General features: G+C 41.6%; 1 protein-coding gene across 23 annotated transcripts in view; it reads right to left on the reverse strand.

Annotated features, from left to right (window-relative positions):
- Positions 1-1,932: 1,932 nt before the first annotated feature.
- The window catches only part of L3MBTL3 (L3MBTL histone methyl-lysine binding protein 3), a 160,400-nt gene continuing 143,258 nt past the window's right edge, over positions 1,933-19,074 (reverse strand). For all 23 annotated transcript variants that reach the window (XM_070073602.1, XM_070073597.1, XM_070073594.1 and 20 more), the window contains 3 exons: positions 10,333-10,502; positions 10,115-10,177; positions 1,933-3,768 (listed from right to left, as the gene is read on the reverse strand). In XM_070073602.1, the coding sequence (XP_069929703.1) occupies positions 3,625-3,768; positions 10,115-10,177; positions 10,333-10,502 (377 nt within the window). In that variant the 3' untranslated portion in view covers positions 1,933-3,624. The remainder of the gene's footprint in view (positions 3,769-10,114; positions 10,178-10,332; positions 10,503-19,074) is intronic.

Consider the following 19,074-nt stretch of genomic DNA (forward strand, 5'->3'; position numbering starts at 1 on the left):
CTCTGTAACTCTACCTCTCAAATAAATAAATAAAATCTTTTAAAAAAAGCTGAAGAAAGATTTATACAATTATTAAAGAAATATTTTATAATATACATCTCTAGAAATATTAGAAAATATTTTATCATTGAAATAATGTCAGCCTGCTATATTCCATTCTCCATATAAGGACTGTTCATAAAAAAATGCTTGCTAGTGACATAGAGAGAAAGGGAAGATCAGGAACCCATTTCTACCATGACTGTTCATTAACTGTGTGGACAGAGGAAATAACAATTCGACACATCTTTTATTTTTAAACAAAAATTTCCATTCTTAATTTTATTTCATTTCATCTGATTATATCCAGGAGAAAACCCCAGACCCATGCTAATGTGTCTTTAACACATTATGTTGTTTTTCTATAAACTAGTCCCTACCCCCCAGTTTCTATTTCTTCCCTTTCTCTAGCATGTTCCTTAAGAACTTTCCCTTATTTCCCCCGAGTTCCCCCCTCTCCCTTTAGTTCACCGTGTGTCCTAAGCTTTTCTCCCAAATGAGGCTCTGGAGCTCTCAGGGGTCCCTTTCTGTAGAAGGCACACACCCTCTATGGCTGAAGTTGAAGGAAGCCTCCCTTTGCAGGGAAACTGCAGTGAAGTTTGTCAACAAACAAGACAGGAGCTGACCTTGAGAACAGAATCCTGTCTGTTTTATTGTCTTTTTTTTTTTAGATTTATTTTTATTTTTGACAGGCAGAGTGGACAGTGAGAGAGAGAGACAGAGAGAAAGGTCTTCCTTTACCGTTGGTTCACCCCGCAATGGCTGCTGCAGCCAGCGCACTGCGCTGATCTGAAGCAGGAGCCAGGTGCTTCTCCTGGTCTCCCATGCGGGTGGAGGGCCCAAGGACTTGGGCCATCCTCCACTGCACTCCCGGCCACAGCAGAGAGCTGGCCTGGAAGAGGGGCAACTGGGAAAGAATCCGGCACCCCGACTGGGACTAGAACCCGGTGTGCCGGCGCCGCAAGCAGAGGATTAGCCTAGGCCCGTTTTATTGTCTTTTAATGGTTCCTCTATTCCCAGTACACAGCATGGGCCTGTCCCTTGATAAATATTCCTTATTGCCTATTCTGTATTTTCTTTGAGGGCTGAATCCACTCTACAAGTTTAAACTGGAATCCTTGGGTCTGGGGTTTGCTTATCCTAGTGATTAAGGCACTAATTAAGATGCCCACATCCCACACTGGAGTACCTGGGCTTGATACCTGGCTTGGGCTCTGGTTCCTCACTCCAGCTTCCTATTAATGCAAATCCTGTGAGGCAGTGGTAGTGCCAAGTAATTGGGTTTCTGCAGACTTGATTGAGTTCTTGGCTCCTGGGCATTTGTAGAGTGAACCAGCAAATAGGGTGTCAGCCTGCCCCTGCTAACCTCCAAAAGAAGGAAGCCTGTGGGACCTATCTGCAGACAGAGGCCAGCATTTCCCACCCTCCCCTTTTGCTTTCTCTCATTTCAGGCTCTCCCTGCCATCTTGGCTCCCTGACTCTTCGGCTTGGACTTGTCCCTGATAGAGCAGGGACAAAGGTTCCCCTTCTTGAGATACTCTAAACCCTTTGCCACCTGAAGGAAGCTTAATGCCTTGCCTCTGACAGATCCCACGTTGCTTAGAGTGAGTGAATATTTCAACTAAGATTTCAAAGTCCTTTTTGTTACAATATTTGCTTTATACGACAAAGAAAAAATTCCCAATGGGGATGAATCCTACTTGACCTAAGAATATGATTTTTCAATGTGTCACTCATCACCTTGCATCACCTTGGGACAGTGTTGAATAATCTGGAATCCTACAGTCTCTTTACCAGTTCTCTAAAGCCTGTATGCTTGATGTTCCTGCTTTTGTTCTGGCTCTCCTATTCAACAAGCTCTCTGAGAAATCATACATATGTAAAAAGAGCATCTGCAATTCAGATTTTATTTCATTCATATCAGATATAACAAGTGCAACTCGAATGTACAAATTCTCAACAAAATATTAAAAAAGGAAAAAAGCAACAATGAAAAACTTCTCTAAGTAGATTCATGCAAAGAAATGAATGGGCACTGCAGATGTCACTGACCCTGTTTTACAACCTGGAATCATGACAAATGCAAAGGGCTGTTAACAGACCTCCAACAGCGACACTCAGGGAAGTCCAGCATCGGGAAAACCGAGAGCTAAGGAAGGAGAGGTGGGACCTCTCCAGAATTCAGACAGCATGCTACAAACTTACTTTACTATTTTTAAAATTGTCCTTGAATAAATGTCTAATCCTGGAATTAGAAAGTACATCCAAAGACTGACAAAATAATTTATCTTTTGCTTTAGAAATGCATTCTTGCAAAAGAAACACTACCAGCTATTAGTTGATAGATAGTCAAGGGTTTCATTTAAAGTGCATTTGTTTGCTCACATACATCAAGGAAAAGTGTTCTACAGAAAAAGGAATCCTTCCATCATGGAGGTTCTTGAATAATTGCTTTGGGAAATCACCTCCCTGGGCTGTGAGCCTTTAGCATTTTGTGTTCACGGTGTTGCTCCCTCACACCTTGCTTTTTTCAGTAAAATCTATACACTTTCTCTTCAGCCAACTCTGAAGAAAGCCTTTGGACTTACAGGATGCTACAAAGATCTGAGAAGGAGCTCATTATGGAGTAATGTTTCTGTGACAGAATGAGGCTTTCATTTCTGTAAAACACGCTAGTTACTTCAATGACAATCAGACAAACTCAAGATAATCACATACATCGTTCAAGAGCCTTACATACATCCCCCCAAATGCCCCTGCATCCTCCTCCGATACCATCTGATTCTCATAAACACAGGGGGCACCGTGCGTATGAGACTGATGCCACTCAAATACACTACCTAATTGATTATGTTTATATATTTTATTTCTCAATTCCATTCTTTTATATACATGTTTTTGGTAATTATAGTAAAGATGCTGGTGAAAAGTACTTTGTTTAACATTTCATAATGCGTGCAAAAGTAAAAACACTGATTCAAAGAAAAGTAATTTTTACAACTATTCAGCCCCGACAAATATTATGACAAGCAGTTAAGCAATATCATGACTTGCAAAGTTAACCTTAGCATAATGCTGCAGTTCAAAATATGGCACAAAAGGAACAATACAGGTAACAGTCCCACTGGCTAAGATTAGCCAGGATTTGACTAATTTGGTTTAAGTTGATATTTGATTATATAAAAAGGCTTCTGAAAGTATTGAAAAAGAAACAGTGTACATGAAAGAGAATTCAACAATGTTTACAAAATGCCAAAATTTCTTATTCTGCCCCCCCTTAGCCATAAATAATTAATGAAGTTCCCCTGTCCCCCACCCTCCCTGGCCTCAAAAAGATTTACAAAGATAAATTTAGCTCAGTGAACAGAACCAAAAGATGACTGTTTTTAGACAGTACCTGGTTAAAAGCTCAAGCACTTTCATAAGAATTCATATACATTGTCTCTTGAGGAATATAAATAATCCGATAGTGTTGCTCTTTTGAGTTTTGGAGACTTCTCACTTAGGAGTTATAACCGTCCTTGTGCTTTGAATAAAACATGAGCTCTAACTCAGAAAGCTGATGGCATTCAGAATTCACCATCTTCAAAGTTCGTTGTGAGAATTCTTCTCTGCAGCTTTGAACATCAGGATAGAATTGAAAATTTTGAGAGCAGGGCCCAGCTTAATACTCATAATTTTCACAATGTCCGTCTGGGTCATAAGTAGAAACGCTTCTCCATCGATTTGCTAGAACAGGGGAAAAGCAAAAGATCATGCATTAACTGGAGGGAGTGTTGTGGGAAATAGTCAAGGTTAAGTGACTAGCTGGCTGTCGTCTACCTGGCAATACTGAAAAGGGCAAACACAGGCGTTCATGTGTGTAACATTTCCTAGTATTCAGACCTTCCTAATCTATAACAATACCAAAAATGTGGGCTGGGAGCAAAGTAGAACTCATTCGTTAGGAAACTCCCAATTAGGTGCTGAGGCAGACAGAATATGGAAAAATTTGGGATACCTCAAATCGAGTTTGTGTGACAGGTTTTAAATTAGAGAAGACAAAATACTGGGGACATATACAAATTCAGGCACATGTAGCAGCTGTATGCTAATACAGCTTTAAAAATTCCATGCAAAAAAAGTAAAAGATAACGTGTATTTTTTATGAACTTTTTGAAGCCCTCTTGCATTTCTAGTATGGCCATACCAGTCTTCACATAACAAAGAAAGGCAGTAACTAACGAGAGCAATCAGTGCAGACAGAACGGGAGACTGGCACTCAGTCATCGTCTCATCGTCCTGATGCTTGCTTCTGCTGCTTAGGTAACTCACACCCTTCCTCTCTGTGGCCCTTTACTAAGACAAAAATTCTGTGCTCCTGCAGAATGGAGTACTTTAAGGTTCAAAGGCACAAACTATGAAGATGACCTCTGGTTTAATGAGCAGAACAAAGTAACAGTCTTTTGTATGACTTTCAGCCCTTAGAAAGTTCTACCATGTTAAAAAATTCATTTCTCCTTCAGATTTCTTAATTTGAAAAAAAAAAAAAAACCCACATTCATGTTTTCTTTAGAGTCCACTAGAAACATTGACAGCAATGAACTGTGCTACGCACTGAACTGTGCCCCCTCTAAATTCCTGTGCTGGCATCCTAAGCCCAGCACCCCAGACGATGGTCTTATTTGAAAGCAGAGCAGTTGCACCTGTAATCAGTGAAGTGGCGGTCAGACTAAGGTAGGATGGGCCCCTAATCACTATGGTGCCTTTACAAACAGGGGACTTCAGGCAGAGACAGACACACAGAGAAGGAAGGTGATAGGAACACAGAAAATGCCACCCACTAATGAAGGGACAAGGCCTGGGACAGATTTTTCTTTGCAGCCCTTGGAAGGCAGCAACTTGCCAACATCCTGGCTTCTGATCTTCCCCAGACTTCTAGCCCCTGGAACCAGGAGATAATAAATTTGTGGTTCTTGGCCCTTGGTTCTGTTAGCCTTGGGCAAACTAACACAACTCTAAAGGCTACAAACAGTTCATTAAACACAGGAAGACAGAATTAAGTAGCTGTTCCTTAAGATTCTGCCACCTCCAAAAATTAAAAAAAAAAAAACAAACCTGTAAATTTAAATTGTGTACATACTTAATCAGGAAGAACTGTAGTCATCTTCTACAACTTCAAGTAACAATTATGTGAAAAAAGTTGGCTAATTTTAGTAAGAAAACTTCCTGCTGCCATAAACTAGAAGGAAAGATTTCCCAATGTTCATCTGCAAGGGTGGGATGAGGAAGTGCCAATGTGGGAAAGGTTCTGCTGCTGTGTGGAAATACTTATGCCGGTGCTCTGTGCTTACGTTGCTCTAACAAAGCAAGGCCAGGCAGAAAGGCAGGTGGATCAGTTACTAAGCCAGGGCAGACACAGTAGAGGAGACAGACTGAGGACCTGCAGGTCATTCAGGAAAATGTCAACTAACACACAGGTCCCCGAGGAGCTCACTCCAGACACCAACGTGTCATAGCCTTGGAGCTACTGAAGCTTGTAATCCCCTTGTGAGTCTACGCTAACATGACAGAGGACTGAAGAAAAGAAACGAGAGAACCAAGAGGCTGAGATGTGAAGAGTGAGTTGAGAAGGATTCGTTTTGGTAGATTATGATTCATAAGAATAATAGAAAAAACATCAGGAGGCTAGCACCAAAGTCAAGTGTATTTTGTACATGCTTCTCTGCTATGTGGGCATATGGACAAGTCTTGATTGGAAGGAAGAAAACAATTTAAGTGCATCCTGGGGCCTGTTTCATGGCGTAGCGAGGTAAGCCACTGCCTAGATGCCAGCATCCCATGTTGATGCTGGCATCTGATATGGGCACCAGTTCATATCCTCACTGTTCAACTTCCAACTCAGCTCCCTGCTGATGCACCTGCTAAAGCCACAGAAGATGGTCCAAGTACTTGGACCCCTGCACCCACAGGAGAGATTTAGATGAAGCTCCTGGCTCCAGCCCAGCCCAGCCCTGGCCACTGTGGTCATCTGGGGAGTGATCCAGCAGATGGAAGATCTCTTTCTTCCCCCTCCACCCTGGCACCTCTTTCAAAGAAATAAATAAATCTTAAAAAAAGAAAAAGCATCCTAAGAACAACAGTGGTTACTGCAATGCGCTACGAGGCAGCTTACTTTTGCACCGCGTACACACTAGTCAACCTCCAGAAATTAAAGGTCCCACTAAACGCTCGAAACTAGGAAGAAGGATTTGGAGTGCAGGGCTCCTGCCTTCCACTTTACTGCCCTCTATCACAGGCTCTCAGGTCTTTTCCAGTGCTTTCACTCTAAATCACAGGGACATGATCTTTGAGTATACTGTAAAGGTGTGAATACATTCATTCGGCAAAAACACACTGAGCATCTTCCATGTTCCAAACTCTCTTCTCGGGCCTGGACATACCACAGAGAACAAAACAGATAAACACGAGCATGCAAACAAGTCTCTGTGGAGCTTACGTTCTAGTAGCGGGACACAGACTGTAAGTGATAAACATCATAAATAAGCCAAGTGGTTAGAAGGTGACTAGGCAGTGAAACAGAGCTGGTGAAGGAGGTGAAGAGGCAGTGGGGTAGGGACACAGCACTTGTGGTGGTAAGACAGCAATTCCAAGTAGGATGGTCAAGGCAGGGCTAACTGGAACTTGGAATCTGAGCAGAGGGATGGAGTCATGCGACCATCAGGAGGAAGGGCAGTCTAGGCAGAGGAGCTAGCCAGACCAGTCTTGGATAAGCTGGGGAACAGCAAGGCAGCCAGGGGGTGAAACTGCTAGGAGCAGCTTGAAGAAAGAGGTCGAAGTGCAAGAGGTGGCGGCAGGCGCTGTGACGTGGTAGGCTAAGCCTTCGCCTGCGGCGCCGGACGATTCTTGTCCTGGCTGTTCCTCTTCCAATCCAGTTCTCTGCTGATGGCCTGAGAAACCAGTGCAAGATGGCCCAAGTGCTTGGGCCCCTGAACCCACCTGGAAAAAGCTCCTGCCTTTGGATCAGCCCAGCTCCAGCCATTATGGCCATTTGGGGAGTGAACCAGTGGATGGAAGATCCTTCTCTATGTCTCTCCCTCTCTCTGTCTGTAACTTTACCTCTCAAATAAATAAATAAAATCTTAAAAAGAAAAAAAAAGAGGCAAGAGAGGTAACGAGGTATCAGATTGAACACTTTTGCTCTGCTTGGGATATGGAGCTATGGGAAGAATATGTAGCAGGAACACCCTAGCTGTGCTGGGAATAGATTGTAGAGGAGCAAAAACAGAAGCACAGGGCTTAGTCAGGAGATCACTGCATGAATCCAAGTGAGAGGCAATGGTGGCTCAAGTCAAGGTGAGTAGTGGTAAGAGCAGTCAGGAACTTTATATGCCTTTTTTTTTTTTTTTTTAGTTTTTAAAGATTTATTTATTTGAAATAGAGAGAGAGGGAGGAGAGACAGAGAGGTCTTCCACCTGCTAGTTCACTTCCCAAATGGCCACAACAGCCAGGACTTGTCCAGGCAAAAGACAGGTACCTAGAGGTTCCTCCAAGTCTTCCACATGGGTGCAGGGGCCCAAGCATTTGGACTATCCTTTGCTGCTTTCTCAGGCCATTGGCAGGGAGCTGGACCAAAAGCAGAGCAGCTGGGACTGGGACTGGTGTTCATATGGGGTGTGCTTGTATTTTTAATCATCTGTCTATCATCTATCTTTTGAAAACATAAACTTTTGAAAACAAGGCAGAAAGACAGAGAGACAAACAGACCAAGAGATCTCCTAACTGTTGAGTCACTGTCCAAATTCCTACAATGGTCGGAGCTAGGCAGGGCTGTACATGAGTCACCCTCTTCTGCCTCCAGGAAGTCAGACTAGGAAGCAGAGCTGAGACTTGAACCCAGGCATTCTAATACAGAATGTGGGCATCCCAAGTGGTACCTTAACCACTGCAACAAAGCCTGCCCTATATATATATTTTTTTTAATATTCATTTTATTTTATTTGAAAAGCAGAGTTACAGGGAGAGACAGAGAGAGAAAGAGAGGGCTTCCATCCACTGGTTCATTCCCCAAATGGCCACAATGGTTGGAGTTGAGCCGATATGAAGCCAGGAATTTTTTCTGGGTCCCCCACACAGGCATAGGGGCCCAAGGACTTAGAACATCTTTTACTGCTTTCCCAGGCTACAGCAGAGAGCTGGATCAGAAGTGGAGCATCCGAGACTAGAACTGGAGCCTGTATGGGATGCTGGCATGGCAGGTGGTAATTTTACCTGCTACGCCACAGCACTGGCCCCCTGCCCTGTGTGTTTATGTACACCTAGTATGATAGAGATTAGATGTGGCCTGGGTAACAAAGAAGTCAAAGACGATTTCCAAAAACACCTATCCTAATCCCTGTACTTCACCTTTTAGAGATAACTTATAAGGCTTTAGATTTGAATTATGGTTGTTTTCTAGAACTTAAACAATGTTCCTTGACCTTGTGAGACTTTTGAAAACAAGAACTCTGTTTTATTATTTTGAATCATTGTTTCTACAACAGCATTACACAGTGTAAAATACACACAGTAGAAATTTAACAAATGAATAAAGGAGCAAATGAACACATGAATCAATAATAGACATCAACAGAGAGTATTATCTGCCCTGCTCTTCCAAAGATCTGATGTTCAGGATTTCTGGGACCTGGGGAGTTTCCCTGAAGACAATATGCTGTGAAGAAACATTTATTCTAAGAAATACCACATCACTGTGAATATTAACTTGAATATTACACTAACTAGTAGAGAAAACCTATATGGATAATTTATGTACCGATGGTCAAAAATATAATTTATAAAGTAGATGTACTACAAATTGATGCTGAAAATGCTCCCTCATCTTCAAGGCTCAGGACTACCTGACTCATTCTGAAAAAGAGAAATAGTTCCTCATGTGGACCTAAGTCTGTTCCAGGATAGAAAATTAAATGAAAGGTGTACAAAGATTCTTAGGCCTTATGAGTTAGAGAAAGATGCTCAAAACTGAGTAACTGTCAATGGATGGTAACCACAGAAAGAATATAAACCAGCCAAAGGATGCTGGAAATCCGATCCTTGTGCTTTTTAACAGGTAACCATGTAAAGCATACACTGTATGTACTACTATAGTGAGATCAGTGGCTGGGATTCTAGCTGTCCCTACACTCTGGCAATGCTTTGAATTGACACTGTTATTCTTAACAGTGGAGGTTTACACATGGGGCAGAAAAGTGTATATGCATCTTACTGTAGACAGCAGATGTTGGAAAAAGCCTTCTGAGATTACTTCGTCGACTTTCTGCCTTCTGGAAGCATTACCCAGAGCCAAAATCCAAGGGATAATTGACTTCCATGCTTGGAAGAGATGACAAGCAAGTGGCTTATTTTTAAAGGTCTCTAGCATAGAGGCTTTCCTGTGGTACTCTAACAGTATTACTTCCAGTGCTGTGTGCTGTTAGAAACCAAATTCCTTTTTATTCTAATGCTCAGGGTAAATGATACCGTTATTAATCAGTCTTGACTTTGAAGTTTTGGAGAGATAGTTAAACTAATAAAATTATGTCCCAAAAGCAGACTATGATAAATATTTGTTATTCTAAACATCACTAAAGAAATATATAAGTGATCATTTTTAGCAACAGTGGTAATATTGTTTATTATTGCATATCAAATAGAGTTAAGCCTTGGTGTTTTAAGAATGATGTCTGAAAATAAAATAATGGAAACTACACTTTATTAAAAAATTAAATATTGTTTCTTTCTTTGATTTCTCTTCATGCTTGAAACTAACAGTGTAAATACAAGCTCTTCCGTTCTGTGGATTTTTTACTGGTGCCTCTACCAGGAGACATTATACAATGGCACGGTCACAAAATTCCATTGCATCTCATCCTAAAAAAAGATATTTTTACACAACTGCTTAATGCTGCCTTTTAAGACAACTATGTACCCATCTGTCAGATTCAACATAACTCATCTCTTCCTCACTCTGCCAGTTCAACACATTCCACCATTCAATGTGTTTCCATGCGTTGACGCCATGAAGGAACATACTGTGATTTAGCGGAACACTTACTTCATCTTTAAATACCTTTCCGTGTTCTTCACACCCAGGTAAGCTCTGTATGAATTCTGACACCTGTCAAAGATACCAAAATTCCTAATTAAAAAAAAAAAGGCAGACTCTAACAGCTACAGTTTCAAAACACAAACAACCCTCCATCCACTCGTGTGTCTACCACTCTGTAAGCCAGGCTCCTGTATGTGGAGCCTGACAGGGGAAATGAAATGTACCTCATCTGTGCTCCATTTGGAAACTTTGCTGGCAGGGATTCCGGCGACTGTTGGAAGAAGCTTACTCTGCTGCTCCCAGCGCAAGGGCAGACACGGAATCGGGGACTTGAAGGACAGAAAGACAGCGGAGCGCCGTTGTGCCTGCTGTATGGTAGGGTCTTCCCGGGCACCTGCTCAGGTGAAACGTGAGAAATTACTCTTAGCAAAGCTACACAAGAGCCCCAAATTCCATGCATCCCCCAGGTCCTGCCCCCGACTGTGAGATTAGGGGTGAAAACAGGGGTAACACGATGATTCCTTTCACATTAAACTCACTGAACAATTTTACTCTCTGGTATTCTGAAAGTCACTATAAGAAACCACCTATAAATTCAACTCACACATTACTACAGCACCTGTCGTTAAAGACATGCTTCATTATGTTTCTGTAATGTTGCTTCTTTAATGCCTCAAATAAGAAAAGTGCATGTGTTTCCCTTTCTGCTTGGGATGTCCTAACAGTAACAGCAAGCTGCATACTCAACTATTTACCTTGAGCTTACTGTATGTGTTCTCTCCTTTTGTCTCAGCCTTGTTCATTCTTTGTTTTTATTTACTAATCATATTGGCTTTTCAAATAGCTAATGCGATTTTCTATGAAAGGAGATATGAAATTATTAAATAAAGGTAAAATAGTAGAAAAGCAAATGCTCTTTGTCGTTCTTTATTTGTACAGATCAAAATTAAACCTATGGACTATTCTGCTTATGTGTCAGATCTGAATCCAAACTTGCTTAACTGCTGTGTTCCTAAAATAACCACTCTCTGGCAAATGATTTTTGTGCTTGAACTCCTGACTTAGAGCTTGTCAATAATTATCTCCCTATGATCCTGCAGAACAGAAACCTTTCTGCGAAGTACTTAATGAAACCACTCCAGCTCAGAAAGGCACTGCTCGCTGTTTACTTCACACAAAGCTCAACTCCAGGGAACCCTGAATTCCATCCCAAATCCTTGCCAAAGTGCTGCCTAGTTTAGGCTTGGGGATCTCCACGGGTGTTTGTTTTAAAGCAAGCTTTGTTTCCTTGGAGGGTAAGAAAGTGCACAATATCACTGAATTTTCACAAACACACCCACATAACCACACCCAGGCCCAAAGACAGCACACAGCACACAGCATACAGCTGTCCCATCACAGCTTCCAGCAGAGTAACCACTTTCCTGATGACCAGTACCACCAGTTCATGTACCTTGGTTCTGAACTGTATTTCAAAGCAAAGTGGTGTCTGGCTTCTTTCTCACAACAGCATGTTTGTAAGATACATACACATTGCTGTGGGTAGTTGTGGCTCACTTTCTCTTAGGAGTATTCTTGTATATAAGAGTCCCTCAAAAAATTTGTGAAAAGTGGAATTGAAAGATACATTTATTTGGGTATAAAATAGTTAAAAATCCCTGTATATTCTTCTCATAATATGCATTTTTTCATAAACTTTTTCCATACTGCTCATACATCTCTTCTTGGATGTATGTGTGTATTTCTAGTGCATACACATCCAACAGTGAACCTCTGAGGTCATGGCCTTTTTGTATATTAAGCTTTGGCAAATCCTGCCAGTTCTTCAAAACAGCTATGCAATATGCATCCAGTAACCTCATGTGAGTTCCAGTTGCTGCACATCCTCACCAGTGGCTGGCACTGTCTTCCTCATTGTAACCATGACAGTGAGTGAATAGTGACAGCACATCACAGTGCATCTTATGGCTACTGAAGTTGACACTCTTTTGTTGCATTTTCTGTCCATATACAGAGTCTCTTTCTGAAGTGTTTCTTCAAGCTTTATGCTCACTGTTCCAGTGGGCTGTCTCGCCTTTTCCTTACTGTTTTATAGTTGCTATCTATATACATTCTGGGTAGGAGTCTTATGTTAGAAATATAAATTATAATGATCTTCTCCCACGCTCTGTCTTCCTTTTTACTCTCTTCATAGTGTCTTTCAGAAAACAGAAATTCTTAATTATGTTTAAACTATGATTATTTTCTTTTATGGCTAAGGCACCATATATGTACTAAAGAAATTACTGCTAACCCCAAAGATGTGAAGAGAATCTTCTATTTTCCAACCTTTTATGCTCACATCTACAATATACCTGGATTTTATTTTTTCCATATGTATGAGGCAGGATCAGCATTCATGTTTTTGTCACAGGGATTTCTAATTACCCAATCACAATTTATTAAAAAAAAAAAAAAACACCCTTTCCCCCACTGTACTGCAGTGCCAGCTGTAACAGAAATATGACAGTGTATTTTCAGACTCTATTTTGTGGCACTGCTTCTTTACCCTAATCTGCAGCTTTAATTACTAAGTATTCTAATGTCTGTGATGTAGGTCTTCTTCAAGACTGCTTTCCCGACCCCTTTATGTTTCCACTTAAATTACAGAATCTGCTTGCTTAAAAAAAAAAAAAAAGATTAATTAGGCTTCCTACTGACTGTAGATAAATTTGGTGAGGAATGACATCCTCACACTATCAAGTCTTCTAATTCATGTACAAATTATATCCTCCACTTCCTTAAGTCTGCTTTAATATTTCTCACTGATGTTTTGTTATTTTCAAGAAGGCACCCTGTACATCTTTTATTACATTTATTCATGTCTTCTGTGCCAGTATAAATGGTAAAGTTTTTAAACATTTATTTCCTGTTGGTCTGTTGTAGTTCTCTAATAACTTTTCTCTTAAATTAGCCTAATCTAAATTTTGAAATGCCCTGAACATTAGAAACTCATTATGCTGAACCAAAAATCCTACTGGCACTAATACCAATTGATACTGGTTCTGCCTCCATTGAACTCATACAGAAAAAGTCTAGTGTCATGTCCACATGAAAACATTTCAAATCTTCAAATATTTCTTAAAAAGACAAATTGATCCTTCTTTCCACATTTAATTCAACCACAAGGTTTTAGCTCCTCATCTTACTTTATTAAATATTAATTATGAGACAGATATATAAACCAGGACCAGTATGTTTTCATTCTATTAAAACTGCCCAGAGTTCAAAGTATTTTTTCTTAGGAAAATATGGTCTCACTTAAAAAGCATTCCCTTGAAACAGATGTTCCGAAGAATTACCTGAAACATAACATCTGTACATAGTTTACAAAATGAACGGGTAAATTTCCGATTCCACACTACAGTGAAACAATGGAGTTTATGCTTTGTATTCTAATTGTTGCCTCATAATAAGCTTTTTTCCAAATCCATACTCTATTCTGTAACTTTTTCTACCTGATTAAATACCTGTCTGATAGACATTTGTCACTGTTCACTCTGTCATTACAACTCCATTTCATTTCCTGTTAAAAGTTGTATCATTCTTCATTTCTAAGGCTCCCACATTATTCCCTAGAAAAATAACTGAGCCATTCTAAAGAAATGACTACAAGGGGCAGACACTGTGGCGTGAAAGGTTAAGTTTCAGCCTGCAGTGCTGGCATCCCATATGGGAACCTGTTCCAGTCCAGGCTGCTCCACTTGCAATCCAGCTCCCTGCTAATTTACCTGGGAAAGCAGCAGAGGATGCCTCAAGCCCTTGGGCTGCTGCATCCATGTGGGAGAGCCAGAAGAAGCTCCTGGCTTCAGATAGGCTCAGCTCTGGCTGTCATAGCCTTTTGGGGGTTGAAACAGAGGAAAGATTATACCTCTCTATTTCTGCCTTTCAAATAAATAAATATCTCCTTTAAAAAAAAGAAAGAAATGACTACAAAATATAAAGTTCTTATATTGTTTTTCTTTTTTTTTAAAGGATTTAACTTTTTTTTTTTTTTTTTTTTTGACAGGCAGAGTTACTGAGAGAGAGAGAGAGAAAGGTCTTCCTTCCTCTGGTTCACACCCCAAATGGCCGCTATGGCCGGACCCGCCGATCTGAAGCCAGGAGCCAGGTGCTTCTTCTGGTCTCCCATGAGGGTGCAGGGCCCAAGCATTTGGGCCATCCTCCACTGCCCTCTCGGGCCACAGCAGAGAGCTGGACTGGAAGAGGAGCAACTGGACAGAGTCTGGCGCCCCAACCGGGACTAGAACCCGGGGTGCTGGCGCCGCAGGCAGAGGATTAGCCAAGTGAGCCGTGGCACCGGCCATATTGTTTTAAAGTGCTTGTTTTAAAATGTCTTTGAACTGGGGGCTGGCACTGTGACGCAGTAAGTTAATCCTCATCCTGTGGCACCAGCATCTAGTCCCAGCTCCTCTTCTGATCCATCTCTCTGCTTTAGCCTGGGAAAGCAGTAGAAGATGGCCCAAGCACTCAGGCCCCTGCACCCACATGGAGGACCCAGAAGTAGCCCCTTGCTCCTGGCTCGGTGCAGCTCTGCCTATTGCAGCCATTTACAGAGTGAACCAGCAGATGCAAGACCTTTCTCTCTGTCTTGCCCTCTCATTTTCTGTAACTCTGACTAAAATAAATAAAATCTTTAAAAAAAAAAAAAGAAATGTATTTGAACTGGCACTATGTATAGGTGTACACATACATACCACCCCCACACACGTACCAAATTTGCACTCCTCGTTTTAAGATCCTCTTCCTCTTTGTCGATGGGTCTACTCTGACTGATGCTCTGAAGCCTGGTGTTATTTTCTGCTGAATGGGGTAACTAGAACATGCCATCTCCAGGTGCCCGTGTGGTGGCGCAGTGGTTTAACTGCCACCTGCCACACCAACATCCCACATGGGCACCACTTCAAGTCCTGGCTGCTTTACCTCCAGTCCTGCTCCTTGCTAATGGCCTGGGAAAACAGCAGAAGAATGCCCAAGTAATTGGGCCCTGCACCCACATAGGAGATGGGGATGAGACCCCTGGTTCTTGGCTTTGTTCTGGCCAACCCCTGGCAGTTGTGACAATTTGGGGAGTGAACCAACATGCAGAACATTTCTCTTTCTCTATCTCTCCCTCTCTCTCTGCAGCTCTGCTTTTCAAATAAATAAATCTTAAAAAAAAAAAAAAAGAGAACACGCTGTCTCCTATGATTCCAACCCAAAATGGATAAAGAAAGCAACTTTCTATGAATGAATTTGCATTTCATTCCTCGAATTGTGCAGATAAGCAATTCCAGGTATCTAACATATGACGCAGACTTTAAGAAAACAAACACAAATGGACTCTGGCTCCCGAAGCTGGCTGGGGGCCAAGAGTAAGGACGAGTAGGTTTGAATGTGCACAAAACACAGCCTGTTGCCCTGGGAGACATTTCTGCCACGGTTTTCTGGCTAGGGTCCTGTTTGTTACCACCCTCCTAGCAAAGCACCTGCCTGTATGAAGAGCGATACTCTTTTATGAGTTTTCTGCACTTTGGGAGGTCCTGAAATGAAACTTTGCCAAAGGTACCTGGTCACACTCTCACCTGCCCCACTTGGTTTCAGGCTTCATACGCTCACAGGACTTGGTTGTAATTATTTCTGTACCACTGGATGCAAACTGTAAGAAGGCAGTGTCTGCACCGAGTTCCTACTAACCCTCACAAAGGTAACTGTCATCATTTCAAAGCCCTTTTCCCTGTCTAGAAAATCGTATGGATGGAGGCCGGCGCTGTGATGCAGTGGGTTAGGCCCCAGCCTACAGTGCTGGCATCCCACATGGGTACCAATTTGAGTTCTGGCTGCTCCACTTCCTATCCAGCTCCCTGCTAATGCACCTGGAAAAGCAGCAGAGGATGGCCAAGCACTTGGGCCCCTGCCACCCATACTGGAGACCTGGATGAGCTCCTGGCTCCTGGCTTTGACCTGGTTCAGTCCTGGTTGCTGTGGCCCTTTCAGGTGTGAATCAGCAGATGGAAGATTCTCTCTCTCTGTTTCTCTTTCTCTCTGTATAACTCTGTCTTTCAAATAAATAAATGAATCTTTTAAAAAAATGGAAAAAATATATAGATGAATTTTAATGTAGAGTAAGTATCAGGGACAGTTACTGCTGGAATAGCCTGAGGAAACAAGAGGAGGTGACATGGGAAGGAACAAGCATTTTTGACATGAGAAGGGAGGTAGTGAAATTCTTTAATTGAAGACTTGGCCTAGGCAGCTTTGGTCATAAAGTACTCACCCAGTCCTCTGCAAAACCATTCTTTTTCTATGGTATTTTTTCTTCAAACAAAATTTGTATTTTAGTTCATGTGGATATAAGTAAATTAGGACAGAACTACTTAAGCAAATGTGGGTAAAAATATTTTAGGCTGACCAAATAACTAAAATTGCCATATACGAGAAATGCTTGTTCTCCCTGATTTTTATTACAATACTTGATAAATCCGATTTGTAGTACTGATGGTGTCATATTAAAGGTGGTAAAATAAGAATTAAGAGAAACCTAATAGTACATTAAAATGAGAAACAGTTCCCAGCAGAGGAAAACTGTAATATTCATCATGCTCACAAACAAGCCAACCTACTCAGACTAACAGTTAATCACATGATCACTATTTTTCCTTGAAAACATTGTTTAATTAATTTTTTAAGTGAGGCACATCCATCTGGATAAGATAAACAGACAGACACTGAAGACTGCTGGTCATGAACAGAAGGTGTATACGGCCAGTAACATTTATCAGAAAACAGATGGAAGCAAAAGATACTTTGTGCCAAAATTGAAGAACCAAGCCTATGTAGAAGCCAGACGAAGGGCCACCTGAAATACAGCTCCCAGTCTCAGCACACAGTGCCAAAAAAGACCCCTGGCATGGGATACTGTGGAGTACGGGCACTACATGGTTAGGATCTCTTTCTACACTTACTATTCAAAAATTTACTCCCAACAGGTCCTGTACCTGCCAACCAATATCAGGGCAGGAAGGCTGCAGCACAGACCAAAAGCAACTTTTGGAGAGAGAAAAGAAAGTTTCCCATTCTTAGGCTCATCACACATTGCTATACTAAAGAAATTACAAAACACCCAAAGGAAAAAGCAGAGGGCAAGACTTTTCTTTCATGGGAAAAAGGCTCCCTGAGTTATTAACCTCTGGCACAGCAATTTCAAGGCTAAAAGTTCACTTTACGGAAATAATTAAGCATGAGTCTTAGGAAAGTTACAGTGAAGGTTCTGTGCTAGGCATGTAATTGTACCCAGAATGAAAGGTACATTCCTCAGCCTGTCTTATAGCTAAATCGGGCCAAATGACTACTGGAATACATACAGAAGCAGTATCTGCAATACCCAGTAAAGTCTGCTAAAGGGAAATAAGCAAAAGTGGTATCTGCAACAAACCCATCATCACTTTCCCATTTTGACCTCCTACCTACAGAGTAAATATTAATTTCATTACATTCCTTTAGCAACCACCTGTGACTATGATACGGCCTTGGGAACAGATGCTCAACCAGCCTGAGCAACATGATAGACGGAGCCAGATTTTCTGACACTGTTGAGTTCCATTTAAATTCTGGTCCATCAAATTCAGGGATTCCTTTATGTCGAAGAGGAAGACTTCTTTTATCGTGTGTAAGTCACTTGTGTGTGTTTTATGTCATGTGCACGCACCCACTCACACACACAACACACACAATCCTAATTACTATTGAGACTCACTTCAAAACCATTAATAATAGTGAGAGATACAAAACAACTACCCGGGAAACTCAACAACAGGAGTCTGTTAAGTAATATATCTATCCATAGGGAGAATATTTAACAATATGTGGCAGTAAGTATAAATATTTATGTGAAAATAACTGCAAAATCATTCAGTTTAGAAACTGCAGGCTACAAATTAGTTTGTGTAACTTTTTAAATATTAAAAACTCTAGGCCAGCGCCGTGGCTCAATAGGGTAATCCTCTGCCTTGCGGTGCCGGCACACCGGGTTCTAGTCCCGGTTGGGGTGCCGGATTCTGTCCCGGTTGCCCCTCTTCCAGGTCAGCTCTCTGCTATGGCCCGGGAGTGCAGTGGAGGATGGCCCAAGTCCTTGGGCCCTGCACCCGCATGGGAGACCAGTAAAAGCACCTGGCTCCTGCCATCGGATCAGCGCGGTGCGCCAGCTGCAGCACGCCAGCCGCGGTGGCCATTGGAGGGTGAACCAACGGCAAAGGAAGACCTTTCTCTCTGTCTCTCTCTCTCTCTCTCTCTCTCACTGTCCACTCTGCCTGTCAAAAACAAAAACAAAAACAAAACAAAAACAAAACTCTAAAAAAAAGTATCAAAATTCGGAAGGCCGTGTATAGGGCATTTTAAAAAGTTCCTCATGGGTCGGTGTACGGCAGCCACTGTTTGGGATGCCCACGTCCCATATCAGAGTGCTGAGCGCTGGTCCCAGCTCTGCTAGTGATTTCAGCAACCTGCTGAGGTGGTAGTGAGGGCTCATGTGGGCTGTGTTCTTAGCACTCACGTTGGAGACCTGGGCTGAGTTCCTGGCTCCGGGAGCATTTGCAGGGTAAACCCAGCAGATGTGAGGCTTTTTGCTCTCTCTCCCTCTCTCAACTTATAAAGTTCATAAAAAATCAGATTAATAGTTCATTTTGGTACAAAATAGTTTTTGTGCATAGTTTTTTTTCATAATAATCATTTTCCATGAATTTTTGAAGCTCCCTATAAAATCTTATGTAATTTCTATTTTCTTCTTTTGGCTTCCCTGTATTTTCTAATTACTATATATAAGCATGTATTATTTAGATTAATAAAAGTTATATAATCCAGAAACTGATATTAAATAAACTATGTAAGGTTACCCAAAATATAACAAAAAATGAAGCTGGGGGTGCCCACATCCTACATCTGAGTGCCAG

This window comes from Oryctolagus cuniculus, chromosome 5, assembly GCF_964237555.1.
Source record: "Oryctolagus cuniculus chromosome 5, mOryCun1.1, whole genome shotgun sequence".
Taxonomy (NCBI): Eukaryota; Metazoa; Chordata; class Mammalia; order Lagomorpha; family Leporidae; genus Oryctolagus; species Oryctolagus cuniculus.